The sequence below is a fragment of the Oncorhynchus keta genome, chromosome 18 (genome assembly GCF_023373465.1).
Source record: "Oncorhynchus keta strain PuntledgeMale-10-30-2019 chromosome 18, Oket_V2, whole genome shotgun sequence".
NCBI classification, from domain to species: Eukaryota; Metazoa; Chordata; class Actinopteri; order Salmoniformes; family Salmonidae; genus Oncorhynchus; species Oncorhynchus keta.
In genome coordinates, this window is record NC_068438.1 from 1,223,680 (window position 1) to 1,237,932 (window position 14,253).

The 14,253-nt window shown below is 45.5% G+C and overlaps 1 protein-coding gene across 5 annotated transcripts in view; it reads right to left on the bottom strand.

Moving 5' to 3' along the window:
* The window catches only part of LOC118397024 (fibroblast growth factor 12-like), a 127,974-nt gene that overhangs the window by 14,899 nt on the left and 98,822 nt on the right, over positions 1-14,253 (bottom strand). For all 5 annotated transcript variants that reach the window (XM_035791418.2, XM_035791417.2, XM_035791415.2 and 2 more), the window contains 2 exons: positions 12,437-12,547; positions 3,566-3,669 (listed from right to left, as the gene is read on the bottom strand). In XM_035791418.2, the coding sequence (XP_035647311.1) occupies positions 3,566-3,669; positions 12,437-12,547 (215 nt within the window). The remainder of the gene's footprint in view (positions 1-3,565; positions 3,670-12,436; positions 12,548-14,253) is intronic.

Sequence of the window (14,253 nt, forward strand, 5' to 3'; positions counted from 1 at the left end):
TTTTGGTGAACCTATGTAAACTCAGCAAAAAAAAGAAACGTCCTCTCACTGTCAACTGCGTTTATTTTCAGCAAACTTAACACGTGTAAATATTTGTATGAACATAAGACAACAGACATAAACTGAACAAGATCCACAGACATGTGACTAACAGAAATGGAATAATGTGTCCCTGAACAAAGGGGGGCTCAAAATCAAAAGTAACAGTCAGTATCTGGGGTAGCCACCAGCTGCATTAAGTACTGCAGCACTTCTCCTCCTCGTTGACTGCACCAGATTTGCCAGTTATTGCTGTGAAATGTTGTCTTTCACCAAGGCATCTGCAAGTTCACAGACATTTCTGGGGGAATGGCCCTAGCCCTCACCCTCCGATCCAACAGGTCCCAGATGTGCTCAATGGGATTGAGATCTGGGCTCTTTGCTAGCCATGGCAGAACACTGACATTCCTGTCTTGCAGGAAATCACGCACAGAACGAGCAGTATGGCTGGTGGCATTGTTATGCTGGAGGGTCATGTCAGGATGATCCTGCAGGAAATGTACCACATGAGAGAGGAGGATCTCTTCCCTGTAACGCACAGCGTTGAGATTGCCTGCAATGACAACAAGATCAGTCCGATGATGCTGTGACACACCACCCCAGACCATGTCAGACCCTCCACCTCCAAATTGATCCCGCTCCAGAGTACAGGCCTCTGTGTAACGCTCATTCCTTTGACGATAAACGCGCCCCTGGTGAGACAAAATCGCAACCCGTCAGTGAAGAGCACTTTTTGCCTGACCTGTCTGGTCCAGCGATGGTGGGTTTGTGCCCATAGGCGACGTTGCTGCCGGTGATGTCTGGTGAGGACCTGCCTAACAACAGGCATACAAGCCCTCAGTCCAGCCTCTCTCAGCCTATTGCGGACAGTCTGACACTGATGAAGGGATTGTGCGTTCCTGGTGTAACTCGGGCAGTTGTTGTTGCCATCCTGTACCTGTCCCGCAGGTGTGATGTTCAGATGTACCGATCATGTGCAGGTGTTGTTACATGTGGTCTGCCACTGCGAGGACGATCAGCTGTCCATCCTGTCTTCCTGTAGCGCTGTCTTAGGAGTCTCACAGTACGGACATCGAAAGGTATTGCACTGGCCACATCTGCAGTCCTCATGCCTCCTTGCAGCATGCCTAAGGCACGTTCACGCAGATGAGCAGGGACCTGGGCATATTTAATGTGGTGTTTTTCAGAGTCCGTAGAAAGGCCTCTTTAGTGTCCTAAGTTTTCATAACTGTGACCTTAATTGCCTACCGTCTGTAAGCTGTTAGTGTCTTAATGACCGTTCCACAGGTGCATGTTCATTAATTGTTTATGGTTCATTGAACAAGCATAGGAAACCGTGTTTAAACCCTTTACAATGAAGATCTGTGAAATTATTTGGATTTTTATGATTTATCTTTGAAAGACAGGATCCTGATCCTGCATTTCTTTTTTTGCTGAGTTTATGTGAACATACATTTTCAGTGATGAAATGTAACAAGTCAAGGCACAGATCATCATTGTATTTATGTTCCGGCCCCCTGACCATCCGCTCAAGAAAAAATTGTCCCGCGGCTGAATCTAGTTGATGATCCCTGGCGTAGTTGATCATCCCTGGCGTAGTGCGTTAATGGGTTTAGGCCTATTGGTGAGGTGGGGAGATGACGGGGGCTGTGGAAAGTTTTGATAGTGATAGTACTGCTCCCAAAAATGATGCAAGACAGTCAAGTGAGTTTTAACATTGATTCATTTGAAGATTTGACTAAGATGTGTCGGGTATTTATAAAATTCCCATCGTGGGCAACTCAAAAAAACATGTTTGACCTTGATCTGAGAAAACACTGACGGTGGAGTAGACCAATGACAGTGGTTTGATCATAAAATAATGGTTGCTTGTTGACAATGAAAGAACCCCCCCCACCCCCCATCTCTGCATATAGAAAATCAAGAATTGCATTTCAAACTTTCATAGATGGAGGCATCAACAACTTATTAGGGATGGACCCACAGCACAGCGACATACAAAGTCAGTGGCCCCACTCTTCCCTTCTCTAAGAGCCACACAGAGATATAACTGCTAAGAGGCCTGTTGTACACTCTTAGAAGGTGCTATCTAGAACCTAAAAGGGTTCTTCGGCTGTCCCCAGAGCACCATTGAAGAACACTTTTTGGTTCCAGGCAGAACCCTTATGGTTCCATGTAGAACCCTTTACACAGAGGGTTCTACATGGGACCAAAAAGGGTTCTCTTATGGGGACAGCCTAAGAACCCTTTTGGAACCCTTTTTTCTAAGAGTGTAGCGAGACTGTGCTTTATGTTGGGATGTCAAACAAACGAATGGCTCTAACCTCTGCAATTCCATTATTTAAGGATTTGTCCTTCCCCTTTGAAATCTGCTGTTGATCTTGGCCAGAGGAATACCCAAGGAGTACCCCTCTCCCCTCTCTATAAGCATGGTCCCAAGATACAATATAGTGCTCCAAAATAAGGGGGGTAATGGTATTTTCCAAACATGTAGGAAACATCTGTTTAGTGGGTGTATTACGCAGTGAGTGTATTATGGTCAGAGAGCATTCATAAAATCTGCATTTGGAGAGTGGTTGTTATGTGTGTGTACTGTACTATTTCTCATGGTCCCCAGAGGATGACCCAAAAACAAACTGGGAAAATATGGGCCAGTATTTATAAAGCATCTCAGAGTAGGAGTGCTGATCTAGGATCAGGTTCTCCCTGTCCATAATGATCTGACTCCTTATGATCTAAAAGCATCTCCCTGTCCATAATGATCTGACTCCTTATGATCTAAAAGCAAAACTGATCATAGATCAGCATTCCTACTCTGGGACACTTGATGAATGTGGGACCTGAAGAGAGGATTATATATCACCGGACGGGAGGTAGAAAAGGTAACGGAGGTGGAGAAGTAGGGAACATGAGAAGAGGAGGGATGGAAAGGAAGGAGGAAGAAGAGGAGGGAACGGATAGAAATGAGGGATGGAAAGAGAATAGGACTTCACTGAGGCAGACACTAAATAGCTATTATCCATAAATAACCGAAGAGACAAAGGTTGCATCCCTATACAGTGCACTACTTTCGACCAGAGCCCTATGGGTGCTATCTAGAACCAAAAAGGGTTATTTGGCTGTCCCCATAGGAGAACCGTTTGAAGAACCCCTTTTGGAGAGGGTTCTACCTGGAACCAAAAAGGGTTATCCTATGGGGACAGCCTCAAAACGCTTTTGGAACCCTGTTTTCTTAGTGTATGTAGGGAATAGGGTTCCATTTGAGACAAACAAATGCAGACCTGTTCAAATGCAGACCTGTTCAAATGCAGACCTGTTCAAATGCAGACCTGTTCAAATGCAGACCTACAGGGAATCTAAACAGACTTGGTCCACAGTACTAAGTCCGTATTATCCAGTACAACAAAAGTACCAGTTACTAAAGAGTTTTTCTAGAACAAGTTTTAATATATCTAGAATATAATCACACACACAAAAAACACACTCGGAGTCAGTCAAGTTTTAGAGTAGCAGAGGCAGGACTTACTGAGGTGTAGAGGAAGCCCTCTCCATTCATGGCTGCGTAGAGGCCGGCCTTCACCCCCTGGATGGCTACCACCCTCAGCCCCACTGGGATGAGGTTAAACAGAGCTGAGGAGAGAGAAGAGGAAGAGAGAGACAGGGGGAGGAAAAAAGAGAAATACACGAAGAGATACATGGAGAAAGAGACAGAGAAAGAGAGACAGAAAGACAGGAAGGGATAAGGGAGAACGAACACAGGTATAATAAAGGTCACAGTTTATTCCTACCCACCTTACTATTTAAATACAGTACAGCAGTAGAGCAACATCACAGCACTGTGACTTTCACATTTGGGAAGAGTGTTGACTGTTTCGAAAAGCAGTCATTGTATTGAATAAGGTAGGCTGTGGAAGGAAAGTGGTCTATGGTGGATCTTTGAGGGAATAAGGGAAAAGGTAATAAGCGAATCAAATAAGAACCTCAGGGGTATGGGGGAATGTGCCAACACTCCCTTGTCAGATGCACTGATTCAATTTCACCCAGTGAAAATCGACAGGCTCTTTGGTTGGCCAACAAATTACCTTTGTAGGCAGAAAAGAGTAATGCATACCAGAGGCCAGGGGAGCAGCGAAGCAAGAGCCCAGAAATGATGTGTGTGTGCGTGTGACTGTGCATGCGTGTGGATGTTTAAGCATGATGGGGGTGGATCAAAAGAAATGCATGAGGGAGAGTGAAGTGGAGTCAGTGTGAGTGTATATGTGTGGGATAAAGAGACTGAACAAATGTGTACGTGTGTGTGTGTGTGTGTGTGTGTGTGTGTGTGTGTGTGTGTGTGTGTGTGTGCGTGCGTGCGTGCGTGCGTGCGTGCGTGTGTGTGTGTACTCTGTGCAGGGGCGTCATGCCCATAGGCCAGTGGAGGAGGAGAGAGAGTATAGAGTCACACACACAGCGTTTGATTTGATTTTAGCTGCCGGTGATAATACTAGCCCCTACCATTTTATGAAGTTGGCTTTAGCTAGCCAGCTAGATAGGTGCCCAATCTCCCAACCTCATAACTAGCTACCATGTCATGTCATGCTATCAATCAAGTTATAGTAGTTTGTCTAACTACAGGTAACTGCCAAAAAGGAGACACCAACATAAAGTCTCTTCGTAGAGCGAGCCAGAACAGCTTCAATGCACCTTGGCATAGATTCTACAAGTGTCTGGAGGGATGTGACACCATTCTTCCACGAGAAATTCCATCATTTGGTATTTTGTTGATGGATAACACTGTCTCAGGTGCCGCTCCAGAATCTCCCACAAGTGTTCAATTGGGTTGAGATCTGGTGACTGAGAGGGCCGTGGCATAAGGTTTACATCGTTTTCAAGCTCATCAAACCATTCAATGACCAATCATGCCCTCTGGATGGGGAAATAGTCATCCTATGGGGATATAGCCATTGTAGCCAAAATAATGGCCTGACCAACATTTTTATACATGAGCCTAAGCATGATGGGAGGTTAATTGCTTAATTAACTCACGAATCACACCTGTGTGGAAGCACCTGCTTTAATTAAATATACACTGAGTATACAAAACATTTACATTTTACATTTAAGTCATTTAGCAGACGCTCTTATCCAGAGCGACTTACAAATTGGTGCATTCACCTTATGACATCCAGTGGAACAGCCACTTTACAATACTGCATCTAAATCTTTTAAGGGGGGTGAGAAGGATTACTTTATCCTATCCTAGATATTCCTTAAAGAGGTGGGGTTTCAGGTGTCTCCGGAAGGTGGTGATTGACTCCGCTGTCCTGGCGTCGTGAGGGAGTTTGTTCCACCATTGGGGAGCCAGAGCAGCGAACAGTTTTGACTGGGCTGAGCGGTAACTGTACTTCCTCAGTGGTAGGGAAGCGAGCAGGCCAGAGGTGGATGAACGCAGTGCCCTTGTTTGGGTGTAGGGCCTGATCAGAGCCTGGAGGTACTGAGGTGCCGTTCCCCTCACAGCTCCGTAGGCAAGCACCATGGTCTTGTAGCGGATGCGAGCTTCAACTGGAAGCCAGTGGAGAGAGCGGAGGAGCGGGGTGACGTGAGAGAACTTGGGAAGGTTGAACACCAGACGGGCTGCGGCGTTCTGGATGAGTTGTAGGGGTTTAATGGCACAGGCAGGGAGCCCAGCCAACAGCGAGTTGCAGTAATCCAGACGGGAGATGACAAGTGCCTGGATTAGGACCTGCGCCGCTTCCTGTGTGAGGCAGGGTCGTACTCTGCGGATGTTGTAGAGCATGAACCTACAGGAACGGGCCACCGCCTTGATGTTAGTTGAGAACGACAGGGTGTTGTCCAGGATCACGCCAAGGTTCTTAGCGCTCTGGGAGGAGGACACAATGGAGTTGTCAACCGTGATGGCGAGATCATGGAACGGGCAGTCCTTCCCCGGGAGGAAGAGCAGCTCCGTCTTGCCGAGGTTCAGCTTGAGGTGGTGATCCGTCATCCACACTGATATGTCTGCCAGACATGCAGAGATGCGATTCGCCACCTGGTCATCAGAAGGGGGAAAGGAGAAGATTAATTGTGTGTCGTCTGCATAGCAATGATAGGAGAGACCATGTGAGGTTATGACAGAGTCAAGTGACTTGGTGTATAGCGAGAATAGGAGAGGGCCTAGAACAGAGCCCTGGGGACACCAGTGGTGAGAGCGCGTGGTGAGGAGACAGATTCTCGCCACGCCACCTGGTAGGAGCGACCTGTCAGGTAGGACGCAATCCAAGCGTGGGCCGCGCCGGAGATGCCCAACTCGGAGAGGGTGGAGAGGAGGATCTGATGGTTCACAGTATCGAAGGCAGCCGATAGGTCTAGAAGGATGAGAGCAGAGGAGAGAGAGTTAGCTTTAGCAGTGCGGAGCGCCTCCGTGATACAGAGAAGAGCAGTCTCAGTTGAATGACTAGTCTTGAAACCTGACTGATTTGGATCAAGAAGGTCATTCTGAGAGAGATAGCGGGAGAGCTGGCCAAGGACGGCACGTTCAAGAGTTTTGGAGAGAAAAGAAAGAAGGGATACTGGTCTGTAGTTGTTGACATCGGAGGGATCGAGTGTAGGTTTTTTCAGAAGGGGTGCAACTCTCGCTCTCTTGAAGACGGAAGGGACGTAGCCAGCGGTCAGGGATGAGTTGATGAGCGAGGTGAGGTAAGGGAGAAGGTCTCCGGAAATGGTCTGGAGAAGAGAGGAGGGGATAGGGTCGAGCGGGCAGGTTGTTGGGCGGCCGGCCGTCACAAGACGCGAGATTTCATCTGGAGAGAGAGGGGAGAAAGAGGTCAGAGCACAGGGTAGGGCAGTGTGAGCAGAACCAACGGTGTCGTTTGACTTAGCAAACGAGGATCGGATGTCGTCGACCTTCTTTTCAAAATGGTTGACGAAGTCATCTGCAGAGAGGGAGGAGGGGGGGGAGGGGGAGGAGGCTTCAGGAGGGAGGAGAAGGTGGCAAAGAGCTTCCTAGGGTTAGAGGCAGATGCTTGGAATGTAGAGTGGTAGAAAGTGGCTTTAGCAGCAAAGACAGAGGAGGAAAATGTAGAGAGGAGGGAGTGAAAGGATGCCAGGTCCGCACGGAGGCAAGTTTTCCTCCATTTCCGCTCGGCTGCCTGGAGCCCTGTTCTGTGAGCTCGCAATGAGTCGTCGAGCCAAGGAGCGGGAAGGGAGGACCGAGCCGGCCTGGAAGATAGGGGACATAGAGAGTCAAAGGATGCAGAAAGGGAGGAGAGGAGGGTTGAGGAGGCAGAATCAGGAGATAGGTTGGAGAAGGTTTGAGCAGAGGGAAGAGATGATAGGATGGAAGAGGAGAGAGTAGCGGGGGAGAGAGAGCGAAGGTTTGGACGGCGCGATACCATCCGAGTAGGGGCAGTGTGGGAAGTGTTGGATGAGAGCGAGAGAGAAAAGGATACAAGGTAGTAGTCGGAGACTTGGAGGGGAGTTGCAATGAGGTTAGTGGAAGAACAGCATCTAGTAAAGATGAGGTCGAGCATATTGCCTGCCTTGTGAGTAGGGGGAAGGTGAGAGGGTGAGGTCTAAAGAGGAGAGGAGTGGAAAGAAGGAGGCAGAGAGGAATGAGTCAAAAGTAGACGTGGGGAGGTTAAAGTCGCCCAGAACTGTGAGAGGTGAGCCGTCCTCAGGAAAGGAGCTTATCAAGGCATCAAGCTCATTGATGAACTCTCCGAGGGGACCTGGAGGGCGATAAATGATAAGGATGTTAAGCTTGAAAGGGCTGGTAACTGTGACAGCATGAAATTCAAAGGAGGCGATAGACAGATGGGTAAGGGAGAAAGAGAGAATGACCACTTGGGAGAGATGAGGATCCCGGTGCCACCACCCCGCTGACCAGAAGCTCTCGGGTGTGCGAGAACACGTGGGCGGACGAAGAGAGAGCAGTAGGAGTAGCAGTGTTATCTGTGGTGATCCATGTTTCCGTCAGTGCCAAGAAGTCGAGGGACTGGAGGGAGGCATAGGCTGAGATGAACTCTGCCTTGTTGGCCGCAGATCGGCAGTTCCAGAGGCTACCGGAGACCTGGAACTCCACGTGGGTCGTGCGCGCTGGGACCACCAGATTAGGGTGGCCGCGGCCACGCGGTGTGGAGCGTTTGTATGGTCTGTGCAGAGAGGAGAGAACAGGGATAGACAGACACATAGTTGACAGGCTACAGAAGAGGCTACGCTAATGCAAGGAGATTGGAATGACAAGTGAAAACTGTTCGCTGCTCTGGCTCCCCAATGGTGGAACACACTCCCTCACGACGCCAGGACAGCGGAGTCAATCACCACCTTCCGGAGACACCTGAAATCCCACCTCTTTAAGGAATACCTAGGATAGGATAAAGTAATCCTTCTCACCCCCCTTAAAAGATTTAGATGCACTATTGTAAAGTGGCTGTTCCACTGGATGTCATAAGGTGAATGCACCAATTTGTAAGTCGCTCTGGATAAGAGCGTCTGCTAAATGACTTAAATGTAAATGTAAGTGGACTACACGTCTCGAATGTTCAGAAAGTTAAGCTTACGTAGCAAGAATCTTATTGACTAAAATGATTAAAATGATATAGTACTGCTGAAGTAGGCTAGCTGGCAGTGGCTGCGTTGTTGACTTTGTAGGCTAGCTGGCAGTGGCTGCGTCGTTGACACTACACTAATCAAGTCGTTCCGTTGAGTGTAATAGTTTCTACAGTGCTGCTATTCGGGGGCTAGCTGGCTAGCTAGCAGTGTTGATTACGTTACGTTGCGTTAAAAGAACGACAATAGCTGGCTAGCTAACCTAGAAAATCGCTCTAGACTACACAATTATCTTTGATACACAGACGGCTATGTAGCTAGCTATGTAGCTAGCTACGATCAAACAAATCAAACCGTTGTGCTGTAATGAAATGAAATGAAAATGTGATACTACCTGTGGAGCGAAGCGGAATGCGACCGGGTTGTTGAGTGCGGAAGTTCTATTCAGTAGACGTTGGCTAGCTGTTGGCTAGCTAGCAGTGTCTCCTACGTTAAGGACGACAAATAGCTGGCTAGCTAACCTCGGTAAATTAAGATAATCACTCTAAGACTACACGCTCTAAACTACACAATTATCTTGGATATGAAGACAGCAAAGACAACTATGTAGCTAGCTAACACTACACTAATCAAGTCGTTCAGTTGAGTGTAATAGTTTCTACAGTGCTGCTATTCGGTAGACGGTGGACGTTTGCTAGCTGGCTAGCTGCTGGGCAGATAGCAGTGTAGACTACGTTAGGACGACGAAATACGAAGTTGCAATAAAAGTGCTGACTGTTTCACTTTGTTGACCTCTTTCTTTTCCTTTTTCTTCTGTCCTTCTTTTGTCCTTATTTTGTCTTCCTTTCTTCTGTTAACTAGATATTTTTTGTTGTTATTCTTTGTAAGCTAGCTAGCTTCTTCCAGGAGAGTCCCTAGCAACTGCTTAGCAACAAGTAAACAATTCTGCTAGCAATTCAGCTAGCTAAGATAACTGTACAATTTTATGAAAAATTGTTAATTTTTCAAAAGCCTGTCTTTTTTGGTTTGTTCCTTGTTTTGTCTTCTATTGAGTCTTGCAGTTCTCTTGATTTTTTTCGATGTACTTCACTCTAAAAACATTTAAATCTCAATATATACAGGAGCTCATTTTTCAGCAGCTGCTCAAATTTAGAACTCCGGAAAACATTAGGAACACCTGCTTGTTCCATGACATAGACTAGTTGAACGCTGGGATCTCTTATTGATGTCACTTGTTAAATCCACTTCATTCAGTGTAGATGAAGGGAGGAGACATGTTAAAGAAGAACTTTTAAGCCTTGAGACAATTGAGATGTGGATTGTGTATGGGTGCCATTCAGTGGGTGAATGGGTAAGACAAAATATTTAAGTGCCTTTGAACAGGGTATGGTAGTAGATGCCAGGCGCGCCGATTTGAGTGTGTCAAGAGCTGCAACACTGTGTATCAAGAATGGTCCACCTCGCAAAGGACATCCAACCAACTCGACACAACTGCTGGAAACACTGGAGCCAACATGGGCCAGCATCCCTGTGGAAGACAGCTTCTAGAGTCCATGTCTGACGAAATTGAGGCTGTTCTGAGGGCAAAAAGGAGTGCAACTCAGTATTAGGAAGGTGTTCCTCGTGTTTTGTACACTCAGTGTACTTTGTATCCATCATTTACTCAAGTGTTTCCCCTATTTTGGTAATTGCCTGTAGCTGGCATGCCTGCTGGCAACTGGGTTGCTAGACTTTAGAAAATAAACAATTACTAGACTCACAATCCTTTAAATGTTTTACACACATTTTAAATGTTTAACTGTAATCTTGCACCTTAAGATAATATCATGATATTTGTGTATTAGTTATGATCCCATGATTATGTGCCTCCATTGAAAACGGAATTGTCAGCTGTCCAAAGTGCTGTGCTATGGATAGAGTCCAGGCCATAATTATGTTTTTAAGCTATACAGTGTTTGTTTACAATTACATTGTTTACAAACAATGGAGTTAAGAAAGCTTATATTTAAGTTGACAGTTGAACTAAGCTCATGAGGCATTTATCAATTATATATTTTTTTTAAAGAATGAATGGCTATGTATCAAATCATTTATGAAAGGTTCAAAAAAGGATTTACCAATCCCAGATTTTCACATCATATCCTTAAAACCATCCTCAGACCTGGCAGCATTTCTCACCACTGCTTCCTGGATTCTGAGCTCCATAATGCCAAAACTCACAAATAAGAGCTTCGACGATCATTCAAGGATCACATCACAACACTAAGCCTTTCGGGATGCTTTGATATGGGCCAGGAAGAAAAAAGTTCAACTTTTTTTAACAGAGAGGGATAGGTGAAATAATCCGCAAGGACACAAATACAAAAGGGATAAGGAGGGGATGCAAAAATACTCCAGCATCGTGAGTGGGTGCAACTGAGCTCCTGTATGAAGAAGGAGCCCTCCGGCTACACAGCTCACCAGGCATTAATCTTCTCTCAATCCACGAATACACATACTGTACTGTACCCACCATCCATCCACCCTGAAAGAGTTTGGGCCTGGAAACAAGATCGTTTTTGGGTCCGTCTCCAACCTCTCCTTTTCTTTCCTCGCCTCTCTTCACCTCAAGCCCTGTTTTCCTCCTCTCCTCTATTTCACCCATCTTTTCCTCTTTCCCCCTCCTCTCCCATCCTCGTCTTATCAGCTTTCCTCTCTCCTCTTCCTCTCTTCTTCTCTCCTCTCCTCTCTTCTGATAGAGCTCATTGGGTTTACTTCTGGCTTCTCTACTCTATCTATCTCTTTAATATGAGTAGGAGATGTGAACGAAATAAGTTTAACATCTTGCCAGCTGTTGATTCTTCTATTCTCCTTCCCCTGAAGCTCTGGAGACTCATATGCTATGATATTTTAGTTCTGATACAATGAGAGGCCTTCTTCTTCTTCTTCTTCTTCTTCTCTCCAGCTGGATACAGCAGTGGAGAAGGGAAGAGGAAGTTTGCCTTTCTTTAATTTTCTCGTTCAGCAGAATTGCGAATTGACTTACTGTGCCATTTCACAACTGCCAGGTAGAGTAGGTAATCTCGCCCCTGCAATACAGTGTGTGCTGCAGCGCTAACACACACACTCTGCCATGACGTAGATAGGGAAATAGTCGTAGTGTGAATTGACCAAGCACAGGTTAACTACTTACTTAATACTCTTCATCTCTACTGAGAAACAAAGAGCTCCCTCCACTTCATTCTGTCCTTGGCAACATGTTGTGCCTCACTCCAAGAGCACACAGGTTGGATGAGTGGCCCCCTGTGGCTCAGTTGGTAGAGCCCAGCACTTGCAATGCCAGGATAGTGGGTTCGATTAGGTGGGACCACCCGCCATACAAAAATATATGCAAGCACTGCAAGTCACATTGGATAAAAGTGACTTATAGGGTCAACACTTTGCTCTGGACTTCAACTCTATCAAGTGACTCCTGCATCTATTAAACTATCACTTTAGCGTGTGTGTGTGTGAACGCACAAGGAACACAAGCCGTGGTGTGCACGCACGCATGCACGTAACATGTGCACCTCTAGGCTGGTACTGCATGTAAAGTCAAGGAGGGGACAGATCCCCTTCCCACCAGACAGATGGACAGGAATGCTCCTGGCCTGACCGTTGAGTGGGTGTGTGTTGAGTGTTGAGGCTTGCACAGGTGATATCTGTGGAATTCTAGATTGTGGTGTGTCAACATCCATGTACACTGTCATGATGAAATGGCATTTGTCATCATACGGGCTAGGCATTTTTTCAGACCCACGTGACCTCACCAGGACAAAGTGTATTGTACTTTCAGATTGTACGATAGGAGTTGTGCATGTTGGGAACTGTAATGTGTGTCGTATAAACTCACTGTAGTCGCTGTTCTCGTCCTTGGTCCCATTTATAGTGCCGTCCGGCTTCATCTGCAGGTAGAAGCCCTGCTCGCTGAACAGTCGAGTCACAATGCCCTTCAGCTGCGGCTCTGCAATATAACACAACGGGGATAAGAGTTAGCTAGCTGCTTGGGTCGTGTTTATTAAGCACCAAACAGAATAAAATGGACTGAAACAGGGAGGGACTACCTGAATGTGTCCAATAAGAAGAGCTCATTTTAGATTTCCATTGCAATGACCACAGCCCAGGTCACTTAGGCACCAACACACTTGAATGCCATGCCCTCATAGCCTCAGTACCCATTTCAATGACTAGGGGCTGACCAGGGAAAACAACAGCTAATTGTACTAAGGGCATTCAGAGCATGCAGATACCAACATAACACTAATCAGTGGAAAACCATCTAAACCATCACCCAGTCTTGTAGATAAAATAAAAAGGTTTCAGTTGGTGGGTCAAAACTGAACTGGAAAATAAACGGTCGAAGACGCCACCTCCAGATCATGAACTGTGCACACAATATGGGACAGATAAACTTGGCACTACAGCCGCCTAACACCCAAATTATGCAGGAAGAGACATAAAAAGACTAAAATACAGCACTATTTAGAGCAAGTCGGTGTGCCAGTTAAATGCTGATGATGAGGTGGACCCAGTGGATGATAGAAACTCTGAAAGGTGGAGAGATACGTTAAATATGATGCAGAAATGTGTGGTCCACCTCTTCTTATCCATCGGTGACAGATATGATACTCTCAGATCTCTGCCTAACTTGTAGCCTAACTGTGAGAATTGGCCCATGGGTGGATCAATAAAAGCATTCTTCACCAAAAATGCTTCACCGTACCCTGGACACTAATAGCTCTGGTCCAGTTCATTGGTGTGCCTTCCTTCACTTCAAGTACTGGAGGAACCCGCACAACAGCATCACGTTTTCACATGATAAATGTGATAGATGTTGAGCTTAGATTTCATATGTGAAACCATATTTTCGCATGTATTAAATGTATAGTTTACATGTTAACAACACCTTTTCACGCGAGGAGAATTGAAAAACAATCACGTCAAAATCACATTTGCAGTTTCATATGTAAGAAACGTCACGACCATTGTAAGTTCACATGTGGGGGTGAAATAGTGTTATTCTCCTCACATGTCAAAAGGTGTTAATGTGTTGCATTCTATAAACCTTTTTTTCTATAAAAAGGTTACATAGCCTAAAAATATTATTTCTTACTTCTGCGCTATCCACTCTATTATTAGCCTTCCATTTCATCCGAGCTAGCCATTTTTAGCTCATGTTATTGTTAGCTGTCCATTGGTTTTTGTTACATTAAATAAACAGGCTACAATAGTGTGTGTGTTTATGTAATTCTGCGTGATTATTTAGTTAGTTAGTAAATAAATAATTAAGCCAATTTGTGCATCGCTTATTCATGATTTAGGCTAGGGTTCGTGCAGATTTACGAGGTCAACGACATTCAGAATGAGACTGAAATTGGGAAATTATTAATTATTGACTGTAATGATATCAAGATATTCCGATAAATTCTTGAGTTAATTCGGGAAACGGTAACTCATTAAACAAACTTTTCCCATGGTGCCCCAAGATACTAATTAGTTAATTGTTACATGATTAATTTAAATTACGTAATAATTAAATATAGTTAATTATTCGATAAATAGCATGTCATCACATGAATGATAGTCACGTAAAAAAGAAAAATTGACAGCCCTATTTTGAATTGAACAGTCAATATCTGAGATTGAGAGAAATTGATAATAAATATGCAT